The sequence below is a fragment of the Odocoileus virginianus genome, chromosome 15 (genome assembly GCF_023699985.2).
Source record: "Odocoileus virginianus isolate 20LAN1187 ecotype Illinois chromosome 15, Ovbor_1.2, whole genome shotgun sequence".
Classification (NCBI taxonomy): Eukaryota; Metazoa; Chordata; class Mammalia; order Artiodactyla; family Cervidae; genus Odocoileus; species Odocoileus virginianus.
Genome location: NC_069688.1, coordinates 40,955,728 through 40,973,989, shown reverse-complemented (window position 1 = coordinate 40,973,989; position 18,262 = coordinate 40,955,728). Strand labels below are relative to the sequence as shown.

General features: G+C 36.3%; 1 protein-coding gene across 2 annotated transcripts in view; it reads left to right on the top strand.

Annotated features, from left to right (window-relative positions):
- Positions 1 to 18,262, top strand: part of PKHD1L1 (PKHD1 like 1) — a 166,512-nt gene that overhangs the window by 73,757 nt on the left and 74,493 nt on the right. For both annotated transcript variants that reach the window (XM_020876376.2, XM_070477243.1), the window contains exons 33-46: positions 1,567 to 1,709; positions 2,161 to 2,265; positions 2,967 to 3,155; positions 3,915 to 4,085; positions 4,628 to 4,854; positions 5,760 to 6,744; positions 9,182 to 9,430; positions 10,117 to 10,266; positions 12,200 to 12,374; positions 13,644 to 13,800; positions 14,199 to 14,355; positions 15,573 to 15,652; positions 16,154 to 16,283; positions 17,672 to 17,801. In XM_020876376.2, the coding sequence (XP_020732035.2) occupies positions 1,567 to 1,709; positions 2,161 to 2,265; positions 2,967 to 3,155; positions 3,915 to 4,085; positions 4,628 to 4,854; positions 5,760 to 6,744; positions 9,182 to 9,430; positions 10,117 to 10,266; positions 12,200 to 12,374; positions 13,644 to 13,800; positions 14,199 to 14,355; positions 15,573 to 15,652; positions 16,154 to 16,283; positions 17,672 to 17,801 (3,048 nt within the window). The remainder of the gene's footprint in view (positions 1 to 1,566; positions 1,710 to 2,160; positions 2,266 to 2,966; positions 3,156 to 3,914; positions 4,086 to 4,627; positions 4,855 to 5,759; positions 6,745 to 9,181; positions 9,431 to 10,116; positions 10,267 to 12,199; positions 12,375 to 13,643; positions 13,801 to 14,198; positions 14,356 to 15,572; positions 15,653 to 16,153; positions 16,284 to 17,671; positions 17,802 to 18,262) is intronic.

The window sequence follows — 18,262 nt, the reverse complement described above, 5'->3', positions numbered from 1 at the left end:
CCATCTCAATGATGCCCACAGTTTTGTTGGGAAGGCAGATTTCAAACAGATTATATCAATAACTTGATTATAAATGTGAAAAATGCCATGGATAAGCGGTCCCAAGAGCAATAGAGAGAGCCGACTTTTTCTGAGGGACTGAGAAGAGTTCTGTGAAAAACTGACAATTAAACCAAGAAATGGGTAGGAGCTGGCAGATGAGGGAGAGGATGGAAGGAATCTGCCTCCAACTGGTTTTCCTTCAGGTGCTTCCTGCTAAATCACTTCAGTCATGTCTGACTGTTTGCAATCCTGTGGCCCGTAGCCCATCAGGCTTCTCTGTCCATGGGATTTTCCAGGCAAGAACTCACTAAAGTGAGTTGCCATTTCCTTCTCCAGGGAATCTTCCCAACCCAGGGATCGAACCCTCAGCTCTTATGTCTCCTGCATTGGCAAATGGGTTATTTACCACTAGCGCCACCTGGGAAGTCCTTCAAGTAGGTATTTGGTATTTTCCGTGTATAGTATTTTCCTACCTGAAGTTGCTTGTCAACTGGTAAAATTTTAGTTCAATCATAAGGAGGTTACTGGTTTAGAATACTTAGAAAAAGAGGAAACTGTAATTTAGGGATTAAAAAAAGACAAGTAAAACTGATGTCAGAATAGAAGGAGAAATCATTGCAGGAGGATTTTGTGGGAGGTGAAAAGAGATGAGTGACAGTAAACATAGCCTCAGGACTGTTTCCATCTCTTAGATTTTCAGGGCAGAGCTCCCATGGTTCTAGAAGAGCTGTTGGCTTGTGCTTTAGCTTGATGATGTAATAGGCAGAATTCACAGCATGCAAAACTGGGTATTTGAGCGGTGGTTCAAAAATTACCTATTCAGTTATGAAGAAGTTTGATAAAAAGTTAACACAAAGACTCAAATGAGTTATGGTGGGAGCCGGGATGTGGAAGTTATTCTGTGTTATACATTTTGATGTATTATACATTTTGATGGCCTCCTAATGGATATATTGAAAAAAAAATGAAATAAACCTTGAAATAGTGGGAAGGGAGATCATGACAAATTTACAACAAATATAGCATGATACAGTCAAATTGATTGCAGAAAATAGTAATTACTTATTTTGTGTGCTGGGTGCTAAGTCATTTCAGTTGTGTCCAACTCTTTGCGACCCTATGGACATTAAATGTATGGAATTTTGTTACTATTCTTTTATAGATTATGCTGCCTTTATGTTCTGTTCTAGTGAGGAAAGTATTTTAAAGGATTTCTTGTATTTCTTGTGACCTCAATCCTCATAACCATATTTTCCCATAATATTTTAGTATCTTCCATCTCAAGTTCTTCTGCCATGGGATTTTCAGAAGCCTAATTTTCACATTTAGGGAAACAGCTATTATATATGTATATGATAAAACCAAATTGAAGTCATGATAGTTATAAGATTATCTAGTTTGAAAAACTAATGTCTAATTAGATATTCAGTTATTTTCTCTTAAATGAATTATGTCCTAAGTAGAGTTAAGCAACATGACTGTATGGAAGACTCCTTGAAATAGCTATTAATTTTTCTTTTGCAGAGACAAGTTAAGTGCTTCTATACAGTATATTTTGGAAGTGACCAACATGTTTCCACTGAAAGGCTCCTTATATGGTGGAACTGAAATCACTGTAATGGGTTTGGGATTCAGCACGATCCCAACTGAGAACACTGTGCTTTTAGGTAATAGTTTCATCCTCACAGGAGGGCTGTTATCGTATTTCTCATCTTAAAGGATGCGCTGTGGGTGCTGAGTTATTATACAAATACTCTGTCGTGGATGCTTCATATTTTCTATTAATGTATAAAAGGTTAAGTGTATTTGGTTAGCTCAGTTGTGTCCAACTCTTTGCAATCCCATGGATTGCAGCACTCCAGGCTTCACTGTCCTTCATCATCTCCAATAAATAGTCTGAATATTTAATGTGTTTCAGACACTTTAAATGAGAGGTCTCTGTTCTAAAACTAATCAGTACTCAAACATAATTACTATCAGAAAAAAAAGTACCAAAGATCCTACTGTGTAATTGGAACTTTTGTAGGGCTTTGACTATCCACTATTTATACTTCATCTCTGTATTTCTCAAAAACTATTTAAGAAAATGTTTTTTTCCACCATCTTTATTCTTTCCAGGGTCCTTCCCTTGCAATGTGACATCATCATCAGAAACTGTCATAAAATGTGTTCTACATTCAACAGGGAATGTATTCAGGATTACCAACAATGGGGAGGATTCAGGTATAAGATGGCCTTTATATATTGTAAATAATGGAAGCATGTTACCTTGGAATTTATATTTTTACTTATAATATTTCAGAGTATTCAGAGCATAAGTATTGTTATTTCTTTATATAATTTGTTTATAGTTTGTCTAGAATTTATCCATTTGACATAGGAGTCCACATATAGTATGAATCATTGGTAGACTTGAGTCTAAGAAGGCTAGATTTAAAATTTCCAAGTTTAGGAATTGCCATTTGGTTTTATTGCCATACAGAACCTTCTGAATTACTATAGTTTGTTTTCCATTGTGGGTTTCTAAGTAAATATCCAAATTGAAATTATGTAGAATTTTGCATGCCTCAATGCCTGAGAAAATTTTTTATTTTAAAGAATTGATCATAGCTTTTAAAAATACCCCATGTGATATTTCTGAACAATTTTATTTATTGACTCTGATTTTTTGCAAATTGTCTCTTCCTCATCAGTTTTGAAGTTGTGTGATTTATCTTTTCCTTAGCTTCACATTATCTCACTTTCCATTATTTCCGTTTATTTTAATTATGTGTTTGAGTTAGACACATAAAAATTTTATAATGTTAATTGAAATTTTTTTCACTAGTGGCTATATAAAAGGGCAATATTTTCAAAGATAGTTACTAAGAATTTTTCCTACTTCTCCTTTTTTCTTTAAAAAAATATGACTTAATTGCTCCCAGTACATGGATTAGGTTATGCCTGGTCACCATCAGTCTTAAATGTGTCTGTGGGAGACACAGTGATATGGCGTTGGCAAGCACATCCGTATCTCAGGGGAATAGGATACAGCGTTTTCTCTGTCTCCAGTCCTGGAAGTGTAATTTATGATGGCAAAGGATTTACCAACGGAAGAGAAAAATCTGCATCAGGTGTGTTTCCACTCTGCTGCATTTTGCATCATGTTTCTTTTTCCCAAATATAATAAAAAGAAATTTCTTTAGATTTAAAATACTTTTGCATAAATAATATATACAAATACAGGATGTGGTTTAATTGACATTTTATTGTTATTACAAAATACTTCAAATTTATAAAATATTCTTAATGAATGCCTGCAAGGTATTTTGTACATCAGAGTTGAGTTTTGATATCAGATATATCTCTTTTCATTCTGAAATAATCAACCAGAAAAATATATTGAAACAAGCAAAATACAAAGAAATATATGTTTTAATGATACCAGTCTTAGCAAGTAATGAATTTCTGTTGATTAAAATCAGCTTTAAAATCAGTCTTCCAGGACAACTTAGTGTACAATGTGCCTTTTAGACTGCCTATTTTGTTCTTCATGTGTAGCAGTTTGAACTTCTTATTCATGAACACGAACTATTTTTCATTGCCTGTTGAGTTTTTCTATAGGAGTCAGTAAGTTATGCCAGATATCACATGGTTTTTCTAGAAAAATTAATGCTGGATCTTGCCTTCATGGAATAGAATTTCATTATACAGGACAGCTCTTTCATAGCCATTTTATGGTCTTTTGATAGTCATTACCTTACACTTCTGTTGAAATATCATATGCTTGAAAACCTGTCATCTGTATGTGCATTTGAAGGATCATTTCAAATTTATTTTCAAAGATGCATTAATTGCTTGTATTTGTTATGTACAATCTCATTTTATGGCAGGTTCATTTTCTTACCAGTTTACTTCACCTGGAATCCATTATTATAGCAGCGGGTATGTTGATGAGGCTCGCTCCATTTTTCTCCAAGGAGTCATTAACGTTTTACCAGCTGAAACCAGTCACATTCCCCTGCATGTGTTTGTGGGGGGCACTGAAGCCGCATATGCTCAGGGTAAGAAGGTTAAAGATGGAAACCCTGTCACTTCAATTAAAGATGGAAACCCAGGGGGTATGCAGTCTTTCTGAAGTAGGAGGCAGATGACTGGGTCTGACTGTCTCTTACTAGCCACATGACCTTGAATGGGTCAGGACTGCTCTGAGGCTAGCACTTATTCTATAAAATGAGAATCATGTTAATATTGTCCTGCCAGTCTGCAGATTCCTCATGTGCCTCAAAGGAGATGTAATGTGAAAAAGTTCTGATACTCTGTGAGTGTCTGAAAATATATTAAAATGTGAGCTAATGTTATTATTTTATTTCCCCCATAGGATCTGGCCTTAGAGAAATTGAAAAATTAATCTTATATTCACTCTTAACCATATCATCTTTGTCCAGGTCTTTTAACTTTGCAGTACCTGGGGCTCCTCTTGTCATTTGAAAAATAAAAAGGATTTACCAGAATATAAACCACCATCATCAAAATAATGTAGCCTGAAAACAGTTCTTGTTTTAGAATTTTATCCATGACTTACAAGCAGTTCTTTTGTTTAAAGGCAGACCCGTGAGTTTGCACTTGGGAAGCTCTGTGTCAGGCTGCCAAGCAAGAGAACCCTTGTGTGGCCTGAACAGTACCAGGGTTGAAAATTCAGAGAGATTGCTCTTTGAGCTTTCGAGTTGTCTTTCACCATCTATAAGCCACATTAGTCCATCCATCGGAACACTAAATGAATTGATAACAATTACTGGACGTGGCTTCAGTAATCTCACATGTGCTAATAAGGTAAGACCATAAAGATCTTCTTTTTACTTCTGTATATGCATACAAGGAAGATGTTTCATCCATAACCTCATAGTTTAATTTATAGCAGCTAACAATTGCGATATAATTCATATACCCTACAATGCATCTATTTAACGTGCAAAATTCAGAAGCTTTTAATATTGTCACAGAGTTGTGTATCCATTACTGTGGTCAATTTTAGAATGTTTTCATTACTCCAAAAAGGAACCCCATGACCCTTAGATATTATCCGCATCCCCTCCATACCTCTAGCCCTGCCTAGAGAACCATGAATCTTTCTGTCTCTGTGGATTTGCCTATTGTGAATATTTTTATAAATAGAATCATACAATATGTGGTCATTTGTGACTAGCTGTATTCACTAAGCATAGCATTTTCAAGGTTCATCCATGATGTACCATGTAGCAGTACTTCATTTCTTTTTTGGCTGAATGATATTCCATTGCATAACGTATACAGTTTATTTATCCACCCAGTTGTTCATGGATATTTGGGTTCTTTTCAACTTTTTGGTTATTATCAATAATGTAGCTATGAATATTTGTGTATGATCATAGTTTAGGGGTTTTAAAAAATATTTATTTATTTATTTGGCTGCTCTGAGTCTTAGTTGTGGCATGTGGGATCTAGTTTCTCAGCCAGGGATCAAACCCAGGCCCCCTGCGCCAGGGGCCTGGAGTTCCAGCCACTGGACCACCAGGGAAGTCCTCATAGTTTAGTTTTAAGGTTAATCCAAAATATACTTTAATCAGTCTCCCAAATTAATTTTATGAATAAAAAGTTTTCACATGATCAATTTTTCAAATTTAGTCGTTGCTTATACAAAATTTAAGTTCATGCTAGAGTAATGTATTGACTTGTTCGTCTGTTCATTTTACTTTCAGGTTAAAATTGGTAGCTATCCCTGTGTTGTAGAAGAAAGTAGTAACAATTCCATTGTGTGTCGTATTGACCCTCAAAACTCAATGGATGTTGGCATCAGGGAAATTGTCACGGTAACTGTCTACAACCTGGGCACTGCCATCAACACACTGTCCAGTGAATTTGAAAAGCGGTTTGTACTTTTGCCAAACATCGACATGATATTACCAAATGCAGGGTCAACTACAGGAATGACCAAAGTGACCATAAAAGGCTCTGGATTTGCAGTTTCTTCTGCTGGTGCACAAGTCCTGATGGGTCATTTTCCATGTAAAGTTCTGTCAGTGAATTATACAGTCATTGAATGTGAAACATCTCCTGCACCCCAACAGCTTGTGAAAGTAAACGTCCGAATCCACGGAGTGCCTGCTCAGTGTCAGGGGAACTGCAGCTTTTCCTACCTAGAAAGCATCACTGCATTTGTAACAAGAATCTTCCCAAACTCTATCCAAGGATCTGAAAAAGTTCTTATTGAAGGGGAAGGTTTTGGCACTGTCTTGGAAGACATTTCTGTTTTCACTGGAAACCAACAGTTCAGAGCAATCGATGTTAATGAAAATAACATCACCGTTCTCGTGACTCCCCTTCCGGCTGGACTTCATTCTCTTAGTGTGGTGGTGGGAACAAAAGGCTTGGCTCTGGGAAACTTGACTGTCAGCAGCCCTGCAGTAGCATCTGTCACCCCGACTTCTGGAAGCATTGGGGGTGGAACTACTCTGATGGTCACAGGAAATGGCTTCTCTCCAGGCAACACCACAGTCACTGTTGGGGATGAACCTTGTCACATTCTTTCTGTCAATTCCAGTGACATCCACTGCCATACTCCGGCAGGGACAGCTGGAAGGGTCAGTGTGAAGATCGCTGTGAATGCAGTCGCGTACCCACCTCTGTCATTTATGTATGCCTTGGAAGATACTCCACTTCTCAAAGGAATTGTCCCAAGTACAGGTACTCTAAGACCTGCCTTTTGGGTGTCTTGATATAATATGATCAGTAATATTTATTAGCATAGAATTGAAATAATGTTTACAAATGATTATTAGGATTGTTTTTAGACAATACTCTTAATCAACATGTAGGATTTGAGTCCTGTATAGTCTCTGTTTTATGATTATTTTTTGTATATTCTTGGGTTTCCCTGGTGACTCAGACAGTAAAGAATCTGCCTGCAATGAGGGAGACCTGGGTTTGATCCCTGGGTCTGGAAGATCCCCTGGAGGAGGGCATGGCAACCTGCTCCAGTATTCTTGCCTGGAGAATCCCCATAGATAGAAGAGTCCATGGGGTCACAAAGAATCATACACAACTGAGCGACTAAGCACAGCGCATAGTGTCTATTTTGTGATTATTTTTGTACATTCTTGAGATCATAATTGTAGTGAAACTCCCACTGCTATTTTAAAACAAAATCCTCATGAACTTGAACTAATTTTGAAATGAGGAAGAAATAGATGGATATCTATGGATAAAATTGGTCATTAGTTTGTGTCATTAGTGTTGATACAGTACAGGAAATACCTGTTAAAAGTCATAAGTAGTTGTTCTTTTGTTTCCATGAAACTTCAGTTGATTATTAACACAAAAAAAATTCTTCTTAAGAGGGTAATGGGCCCATTCAGATGGAAAAAGTATTATAAAATAATAGTTACTTAATTATTTAGCGTGAGTTGTTTTTCTAAGCTAAGAATAGATGGAATGCCTTCTTGATCCTTTGCTACTGTGCTGTGCTGTTTCTGATTGTCTTCAAGCTGTTGGAATGCTTATGATCATGTAATGAATTCTGGAGAGGCAGCTATAGTCTCATGGCTGAGAACATGGCCTAGATACCTGGGTTCACATCTTCGCTCTTCTACTTTTCAGTGGTGAAACTTTGGTTAAGTTTCTTAAAATATCAGTTTCCTTATACATGCAGATACCTTTCTCATAAGGTTATAGAAGTTCATCCATATAATGCAACTTAAAAGTTCCTTTAATAAAGAACTTATTAAATGTTGGCCTTTAAAAAAAAGTCTTTGTTAGTTTACAGTGTCATGGGTAAGATGTATTCTCTGCTTTCAAGAAGCTTGCTATTGAAATTTTCTGTTAGACATCAAGTTTCTTCATTTAGAATTTTAAAGAGTAAATATTAGCAATAACAATGGCATACTTCCCCCATATATTTGTAATCACTGCAAATGAAGAACTAGATATTGACATATGCTCCTTATTTCCATGAACCATTTCTGTCTCATCTCACTTTGAATGTATCTTTGAAAGCAGTGTATCTGAAGATAGAAGAGACTTGTAGACAAGTGAGAACTGAGCTATTTTATTTACTGAAGAGACACAAGGTATAGATCATTCTTAGAACAATGCTTCCTTTTGCAAAGTGCAAATACCAGACAAGATTAAAACTTTAAGACCTTAAAACATTTTAAAATCTTATATCCTAAAATTATTCTTAACATGAAAGATGTCATTAATATCTATGATCTTTAAAATGACAACTTACATTTCAGTGATGCTTACTATGGTCAGTTATATGGTTATTTTTACTATCACTAGTTGAATTAAAAACAAATTACTAGTTGGTGATTCTGCATTTGTAACAAGTTATGTTGATTAATATCTATTCACTTATTGTTTAGGTATATAAGTATGTGTTTGGATGACCTGTGAAAAATTCCGTGTGTGTAATGCCCTCAATGCTTTTTGTCAAAAGAAGGAAGAAAGGGAACAGAAGGATTGAAATATTTTATTCCAGTTTCATTTATTCAAGGCATTAACATCAACATTCATCTATGAGTCTTTAATTCCTTATTTCTGTGTTGATTATCTTACACCTAATTATTTATATATCATGATTTGTTTATCAAGTCATATATATTGAAAATATCTGAGTGAAGAAAAAATAGTTCATTCCTCAGAAGGGTTGCAAATATCAAGAAAGTACCAAAAATTTTTAAAAGTAAGTTTCATCCCTGAAATATACTCTAACCCACCACCCACTACTCAGGCATTCATTTCATCTTTCAGGCATGTGTCCTTTCTTCCTGACTCTAGATCTTCTCTATTTTATTCTCTCTTTCCCATAAACCTGAATTATGAGTAACTTATAACTTCCATCTGTAGAATGGACAGATGCACCTGAAAATAATAAACATTGATATAAATATCTTACAGTTAAGATACCAAAGACTGCAATGAAATTATAGCCAAAATGTGTATGACATGTATTGTTCATATTATTGTTCATATGTATTGTTCATATTAATATTAGTTTTAAAATACTAGACATAATTTTGTTTATGTAGGTGAATAGGTATATCTTCAAATGCATATCTAAGTATTAGAGTTTAGGTATGTATATGTATAGGATAGATAATGGTCTGCCTTTCTTTTTAAGGTCCTCCTGAGACTGAAATTCAGATCACTGGATCTAATTTTGGTATTGACATCTTGGAAATTTCGGTGATGATAAGTAACATGCAGTGTAATGTGACCATGGTCAATGATACTGTATTGCGATGCGTTGTTGGAGATCACAGTGGTGGCACTTTTCCTGTTACGATGCATCATAAAACAAAAGGTTTTGCCATGTCCACAATTGTATTTAAGTACCCACTTACTATTGACAATATTCATCCAAGCCAAGGTAGGCATGAATGTGCCAGAGCCTAGAAATATTTAACATTGTTTCAGTAAACACTTATTTAGAAAGAAACATAGTCTTCCAACCCTGCTAAAATGTATAGTTCTTGTAGCACATTAAAATATTTTTGTTTATGCATCAAGTAAATAAGCATGCAAAGGGACCCATCATTTCAAAGTATTTGTTTAATGCCTATATTTCTCTTCATGCTATAGAATATATTTAAATTTTAATACTATTGAAAATGTCCAGATTATATGTGGAAGTATTTTTTTTTAAACTTCAAATATCACTGACATATAATTATGTCTACATAAAGAAATATCTTTTTCTGTTTGAAAATTATTTTAGTGGTTAAAAACCTTAAGAAATTATAACCAATGTACTTTTAACTAAAATAGTAATTTTACATTTGTGTTTTGACTACTAAAATTCTTTGTGACATTTCTATTAAATAAAATTTAAATTCCTAGAGGTAGTTTAAATAAATGACTAAATGTGACGTTTACTCAGTGAGGGTTTTAAAACACTACAATCAAAAGAGATTCTGTTGCAATAATATAAAAATTTCCAGTTCTAAGAATCTTTTCATTTAATGAAATTAGCTTCCATTTCAGATGTTAAATATATGTACAGATGAGGTTTTCTTTTCATTAACTTTGTCTTTCCTTCTTATGTGTCTTCACTAGGGAGCTTCGGTGGTGGTCAAACCTTGACTGTGACAGGCACTGGGTTTAATCCACAAAATTCAGTTGTGTTAGTGTGTGGCTCAAAATGTGCAGTCGACAGACTGAAATCTAATCGCACAACATTATTATGTGAAATTCCGCCAAATAATGGTAAGTAGTCCCCTGGAGGAGAGCATGGCAACCCCCTCCAGTATTCTTGCCTGGAGAATCCCCTGGACAGAGGAGCCTGGCGGGCTCCAGTCCATAGCGTCGCACAGAGTCAGACATGACTGAAGCAACTTAGCATGCACAAACAGTCAGAAAAAGAATGGCAGTCTTTGAGAACTGTTTAATTTTATAGAGATCAGTCTGAGTTTATTTTTTTTCAAGGTTTTGTGTTTATTAGAGCAATTGAATCAACTTTATGGATTTCCTGATTTTCAGCATTTTCTTCAGAATTTTGTTTTCTACCCTGTGTATTCTCCAAGAGTCATGATATTTGAGTTAGAATGAATTGTTTGTAACAAATAGCAGTTTTTTTGTTTATTACATAAGGAGAATACCAAATGGAAACCAAGCTTTTAGTACCTATTGGAGTATTAGCTTTTCCTTAAAGTTAGGGTAGTGTATATGGTACGGTATACCGTATATATAATATACATATATATATAGTATAATGGTTATGAAGGCAGTGAATTCTGGTAACTCATTGCCAAGATTCAAACCCAGGCTGTGTCTTTGAGCAAGTTATTCAACCTCCCTGTGCCTTGGTTGCTTCCTCTGTAAAAGGAAAATAATCACATTAGCCTACTTATTGTGAGGCTTGATAAGCCAATATATGTAAAGCGGATAGAATGATATCCGAAACATGATATGTGATTTTCTATTATTATTGCTCTTGTTTATTTTTTTAAATTTTTTGATTATTAATTTACTTTTGGCTGCACTGGGTCTTCATTGCTTTTTGCACAGGCCTTCGCCAGTTGGGGCCAGCAGGGGCTGCTCTTCCTTGCGGTGTGCAGGCTTCTCATTTCGGGGGCTTCTCTGGCTGTGGAGCGCAGGCCGTAGGGGCGCACGGGCTCCGTAGTTGGGGTTCACAGGCTTAGTTTTCCTGCAGCACGTGGAATCTTCCCAGACCAGGGCCGGAACCCACGTCTCCTGCATTGACAAGTGGATTATTAACCAGTGGACCACCAGGGAAGTCCACTCTTACTTATTTTTCTTTAATGGTTAAAAGCCTGCCCTCTAAGGAGCCCCTGAATTTGTTCTACCACTGTCATCTCAGCTAAGTGACTCAACTCCTTTCTGCTTCAATTTGTCCAGCTATTGAAAGGAGATAATATTAACCCTAATATGATGGGTTATTGTGAAGTTTAAATATCGGGTATCTTAAGTACACAGCAAACCTTAATTTTCTAGCAAAATTTAAGAAGAACCAAAGAGAATAATACAGATGAATAAAGGATATGGTTTATATATAAACATTTTTAAAAAGCATTAACAAAATTTGATGAAGCTTTTCTAAACATTTTTGCTTCTTCTGATTTCTTAAAGAATATTTAAGAAAATGTAACATTTTGTGACTGGGCTTGTTTATCATTTTAACATCAGAGTTGGTATTCTGATTTTTTTTAAAAAATGCAGCAATGCTTTCAAGATCTGTCAAGATTTGTTTGCCTTAACACGAGCTCTGCTTTTTTCCCAACATTTTTGAATCCCTTTTCTGTAGTTTTTCTGTCTCTTACCTTGCTTTTAACTGCCACCCCTTGCCACTGTCAGCGCACCTGCTATGAGTGTTTCTTTGTTCCTTCCTCTCTAATTTGCAGTGTTGAATCCTCTAGGACCGGGAAACTAAACAGGCAGATCTGTAGACTCATCTATAGTAAGAGGCTCTGAGGAAGGACCTAAGGGTTTTTCCTCTGGTGATAATGTGCATTTATTTTGTGAGGTTTTTGACTATTGCTAGACATTCTTATTAACTCACATATAGCCAGTGAAAGTGACTTTGGGGAAGGAAGGTCTTATGGAAAATATTTGGGGGTTTTGGACATGAGTAAGGGCCTGATGGCAGAACTGAACTCAGTTTGATGTCCTCCTATCACAGGGAGGGGACCCGAGCAAGCCTGCGAAGTGAGTGTGGTCAACGGGAAGGATTCCTCTCAGTCCACGGCTCCTTTTAGATACAACATGTCAATGACGCCGTTCATCACCAAAATAGCTCCCGAGAGAGGCAGTACGGCAGGGGGCACCAGACTCACAGTCTTGGGATCAGGCTTCAGGTACTGTCTTCACATTACACGTACATGAATGCATCTTTCCAGACTCAAGCCATTACACCTGCTTTCTCATGTGCCAGGACAGTGTTTAAATATAGTCAAATAATGTGTACCCGGAGAAGGAAATGGCAACCCACTGCAGTATTCTTGCCTGGGTAAATCCCGTGGACAGAGGGGCCTAGAGGCCACAGTCCATGGAGCTGCAAAACAGTCAGACACGATTTAGTGACTAAACAACAAACAACAACGTGTACCTGGGCTTCCCACTTGGCACAGTGGTAAGGAATCTGCCTGCCAGTGCAGGAGCTGCAAGAGATATGGGTTTGATCCCTGGGTTGGAATGAGGAGGAAATGGAAACTCGAGCCCAGCGGGCTACTGTCCATGGGGTTGCAAAGAGTTGGACACGACTGAGTGACTGAGCACCTTACAATGTGTACCCATCTGCTGAAAAGCCACACTGTTTACTGACTACATACTCTGTGTCAGAAACATTCCTACTCCATAGAGTCTTCCTGGCTTACTTTCTTAGATATTTTAAAATCCCATTTTATGGTTAGAAAACTAAAATTAAAGAAGATACTGATTTTCCCCAGATCCTAGTAACATCACAAGTACAAATCACTTTCCTGTTATGCTTTCCCCCAAATCTCATTTCCAACCATCATCTACTTCATTGATTGAATGAAACATCTCTTCAAGCATCAGATCCATTTCATTGTCACTATTTAAATTCCTTCTTCCTAAACATGTTCATTATTTGGGCTCAAACTTATGTACTGCACTGCCATCATCCTTCAAGTACTTAAGGCTGACTTCAAAACCCCAGATCATAGCATAAATCATAGCAGGCAAAGCTAATTCCTCACATGCTTATAGCTACATCGAACTTGCATTTTTACACAGGGGTTAAGTCCCAAAGTCTGTGAATATGGCAAGAATGCCAGCTAAACAAAATGATCACAGAAAGTCTCTTATTAAAGTGCCATTTTGGAGAAGAATGTAGAATCTCTCAATTATTTAAACCCAAGCATTTTTTCTCCAATGCTGCAGTACTTGCTATACAGTTTTATTTCCCAACCTCTTAATCTCTTTACTTTTTTCTCAACAAATATTTTAAAGTTTTACTACTGAAAAAAGTGTCAGTCTGTACTTGATAGCTCATGGGGTAAGACCATTATTTTTACAATAATACAAGTAACAATGTGTGTCAGTGTGACCCAGAAATTTGAGAAAAACATCAATGTTTTGTTTTCCTCCTTTTTACTTTACAGTGAAAATGTAGAGGATGTTCTTGTTACCGTAGCCGAAGCCGTGTGTAATGTTGACTATTCCAACAAGACGTGTATCATCTGCATGACAAATGCCCACACTCCTTCAGGGTGGGCTCCAGTCCATGTCAGCCTCAGAAGCACCGGCCTGGCCAAACGGGTAACAGTGCTGTGGCATAGAGTAGTCTCAGCAGTAGAAAAACTAGCCTTACAGGAAGTGAAGTCACTAGTAATGGACTTTTTACTTTGTTAATTTCTCCAAAAAATAACTGAGATGTGACTGTAACAAATTTAAAGTAGGTTTTTTTTTTTTTTACTTATTACTAAAATGTTTATAATTTCAGATTTCTGATTTTTCTGGGTTGCGGGTAATTGGCAATAGATTTTTTAAGTTTTTTATTATCGTGAAATGAATCAACTGGAAGTTCTAATGTACTTAAAGTAGATAATACTTTATTATTAATGAAGATGTTCGTTGTCTTAGATTTCTTCATTTTGAGAAATTAAATGATGAAATCTCTGAATTAAATTTTTAAAGTCTCTTGTGTTCTGCTACAGGCTAATGCTGACTTCCTGTATGTGGACAGTTGGTCCTCCAACTCCTCATGGGGAGGAAAATCTCCTCCAGAGGAAGGCTCCCTAGTTGTTATTACAAAAGGACAGATAATTTTGCTGGATCAAAATACCCCCATCCTGAAAATGTTGCTTATTCAAGGTAAATTTCTCAAAATCTGTTTCTAAGACTCTGCCTGTGAAATGGTTCTGTGAGGTTAATTTAATCAAGATTCATGATTATTTATTCAAGATTCCAGAGTTATATCATGTTTCAAACCCAGAGTGTAGTGCTGAATGTATTAAATTGAGTGTTATTATCCATTTGTGGTTATGAAATTATTGATTGTGTTGCCACCAGAATGTTTTTAATAAAATAGAATAGAAAACATCAGAGTGAACCACATTCATATGGGTAAGCATGTTTTAAAGTTAAATATCTCGTGAAACTTCTGTTTCGATAAATGTATGTGTTTGTGTGTGTATATGTGTAAGTGAATCCACATGGAGTGAATTAAACAGTAAAATATGTATTTCCTATTTAGAAAAACTGGTATAGTGGGTCCTGGGGATTGTAAAAACCTTGGAGATTTGTTAAATTCTATACTAAATGACCTCTTGCTCCTCTTGGATGTCAGATTGTGGTTTAACCTTTGCCTGTGAACCTGCTTTCAACTGTTACCCAAAGTTCTCTCTGCTTCTTAATATTCTATTTTTAATACAGAAAATTAAATAACCAGAACTGTTACAACTGTGTATAAAAGAAAGAATAATTGGCAAGAATAAAACACTTGGAGATTCAATATATAAGGCTTTGCCATAATGGTCTTAGCTAATCAAAGACCTTTGCATTTTGTTTTTGTTTCAAATCCTGGTATGATAGCAGTGTTTCACTTCTTTGAAGTTAATAACTATTGAACATTTGGACAAGTGAAGTTTTACTGTCCACAAATCTACATGAGTCTCTTAAAAAATGTATCCCAGCACATTCTTTAATTATGCTAATCATAGGCTGTAGCTATTGCTGGTGCAAATTAGTGGATAAAAGTTCGGTGCTAATGTTGATATTACAATACTTTCTATAAAAAGTATTTTTCTTTTCTTTCAATTTTTTGTTCTTAATTTAAATTTGAGGTCCTCTGTTTGTAGAACTAGAAACTAGCTGCAGTATTTAGTAGCATTTAAAATAACAAATGATCAAGGGAAAATGATCTGGTTTGGGGTTTGATTTTACTTCATATTGCCAAAGAACCGAAGTGAAGTAACATGGATAGTAAAAGCAGATCGGAATAAGAAATCAAAGTTTTAATGTATAATTTAATAAATAGATTTTAATATGAATTTTCCTTGTAATATATTTCAAAATTGTATGATTTTTAGGTGGAACTCTAATATTTCATGAAGCTGACATTGAACTCCAGGCAGAAAATATTCTAATTACAGATGGAGGCGTTCTGCAGGTATATGAGATAACTTGAACTGTGTTTATTGATAACCTCTCTCCATTTCTTTTTAAAATATCATGTGTGAAATGGACAGTTAATTATGCTAGACTCTCACCAATTTATCTTTCTGTAGATCTCAGTTCTTAGCATAAAGTCTTTTTTTCTGGATTGTAAAAGTTTTTCAGAATATTTTTGTGCTTTTAATGCAAAGATAAAGCATACTTTCGGAGAGCAGAAATTTAAATAGTGCAAAAAAAAAAAATTACCTCTGAGCTGTATGTGGCCAAAGTCAATCAGTATCCTTTCCAAAGGTCTGGCACAGTGTATTTGACTGACTAGAAAATGTAAGGTTTATCTTTTGGAGGAAAATGTAAGGTTTATCTTTCTCTTCATACTGAGAATGGAGTAATCCATTCTCAAAAGAAGGGAGAGAAGGAAGGAATTTGCTTTTAGGTGATAAGAATCATGGCTAATGAGTTTCAACTTCCTGAGTGATACTCGTGAAATCCCTTGCAGATTGGGACAGAAGCAGCCCCATTTCAACACAGGGCGGTCATTACCTTGCACGGGCACCTGAGGTCTCCTGAACTCCCAGTATATGGCGCCAAAACGCTGGCTGTGAGAGAAGGAATCCTGGATCTGCATGGTATGGCTCAGGGAATTGGTCCAGGAGAGACCAGCCAAGAAGCCAGAGATAAGCCTCCCGACAACTCTCTAAATGCAGCCTTGCCAAGCTTCTCCTGTCTTTATGTATTCTCTCCTTACCCCCCTTTATCTCTTCCTCCTTCACACAGGCCGGGTCAACCCCTACAGAGCACCAAGACGCACAACCAAGGTCACTCCTGCAAAGCCCTTCCATCACATCGTTTGCCTAATGTGGCACTTGAGACAGTCCATAATGATTGTTTTCCTTATTCATCTTATCTGAATAGAAAAGCATTAATGCTGGAAGCAAAAATTGTCACGTCTTCCATTTGTATTTTAAAATGGGCTCTTTCTAACATACAACTATAAATTTATAGTTGCATTTTTCTGTAACTATTTTCTGGACAATTATCAGCAAATAAAAACTATTGTAATCCTGTTTGTGGTGTCAGGGTAGCACTGTTTAAAGGAAGTATGGTGTGAACCTTTTTAAATGAAGTCTTCTCTATTGAAATGTGCATGCGTGCTAAGTCACTTCAGTCGTGTGTGACTCTGTGTGACCCTATGGACTGTAGCCCACTGGGCTCCTCTGTCCATGGGATTCTCCAGGCAAGAATACTGCCTTCTTCCAGAAGATCTTCCCAACCCAGGAATCGAACCCACATCTCTTATGTCTCCTGCATTGGCAGGTGGGTTCTTTACCACTAGTGCCACCTGGGACGCCCTCTTTATTGTAATAATCTACTTTTTTAATAAGTTTATAATATATAAACATGATACCTGATTGACCATATATGTCTTGCATTGGGCTAAATATGTACACTAATAAAATTTTCAGAAATTTACACATTTCATTTGTCTCCAGATTATCAATTTAAGCAACTCCTATCAACAAAGACAAAGGTAATAGGCCTCTGCCCATTTTATCAATGTATGTCTCTGGCCTTTTTATCAAGAGTATCATACCATTCTGGAGAAGGAAATGGCTACCCACGCCAGTATTCTTGCCTGGGAAATCCCATGGACAGAGGAGCCTGGTGGGCTACAGTCCATGGGGTCGCAGAGAGTCGGACGTAACTGAGGGACTAAACAGCAAAATGATGCCATTTATACTGAGTTTATATAAAGGAGATTGTCATAAATGAAATATATCATTGCAGAAGGACTTTTACAAAATGTGTAGACCCATACATGTTATTACAAATGTGACTGCTACTTTTATAAAGCAAGCACTCTAAATTTTTTTTTTTGAGAAAGGTATAAGATGCTAAGTTAAAATGAATCTTCTCAAACGTTATTCAATCCAGGAGATTAAAATGCATAAAACTCGTTACTATTCCGGAAGACGTACCTGAGGAGGCTCTCAGCTGGTTTGTATGTTGGTTCCAGGTCTGCCTCTCCCTGTGATCTGGAGTCGTTTGGCTCATACTGCAAAGGCAGGGGAACGGACTTTGATTTTACAAGAAGCGGTAACGTGGAAACCAGGAGATAAGATTGTAATTGCAAGCACAGGACACAGGTATGATATCTTCTGGATCTGATCATTTTGATTTAGAATAGAAATTTGTAACTGTGTAAAAAAGGTATGACTCAGGAGGTCCACAGCCATTTAATTTAAATTTGAAACCTCAAGTAAAGAAGCCTGGACAGCCAAATATTTATTTGTCAGATATTAACATTGAGTTGAGCCCCAGTGCGAGTTTTAATTGAATTTACCATAAGAAAAAGTGTAACTATATACTAATAAAAGATTTAGTCATTTTTCATGGTTCAGTTCCCACGTAAGATTTCTTTTGACAAGAGCATTCTGCTATTAAAAGGTATTTGAAAACCTCTGAGTGATGTCATATAGAGTACAGTAAGTCAGAAAGAGAAAAACAAATACCATATATTAATGTATGAACGTGGAATCTAGAAAGATGGTCCAGATGATTTCTTTTCGCAGGGCAGAAATAGAGACGTAGACGTCGGAAATGGACA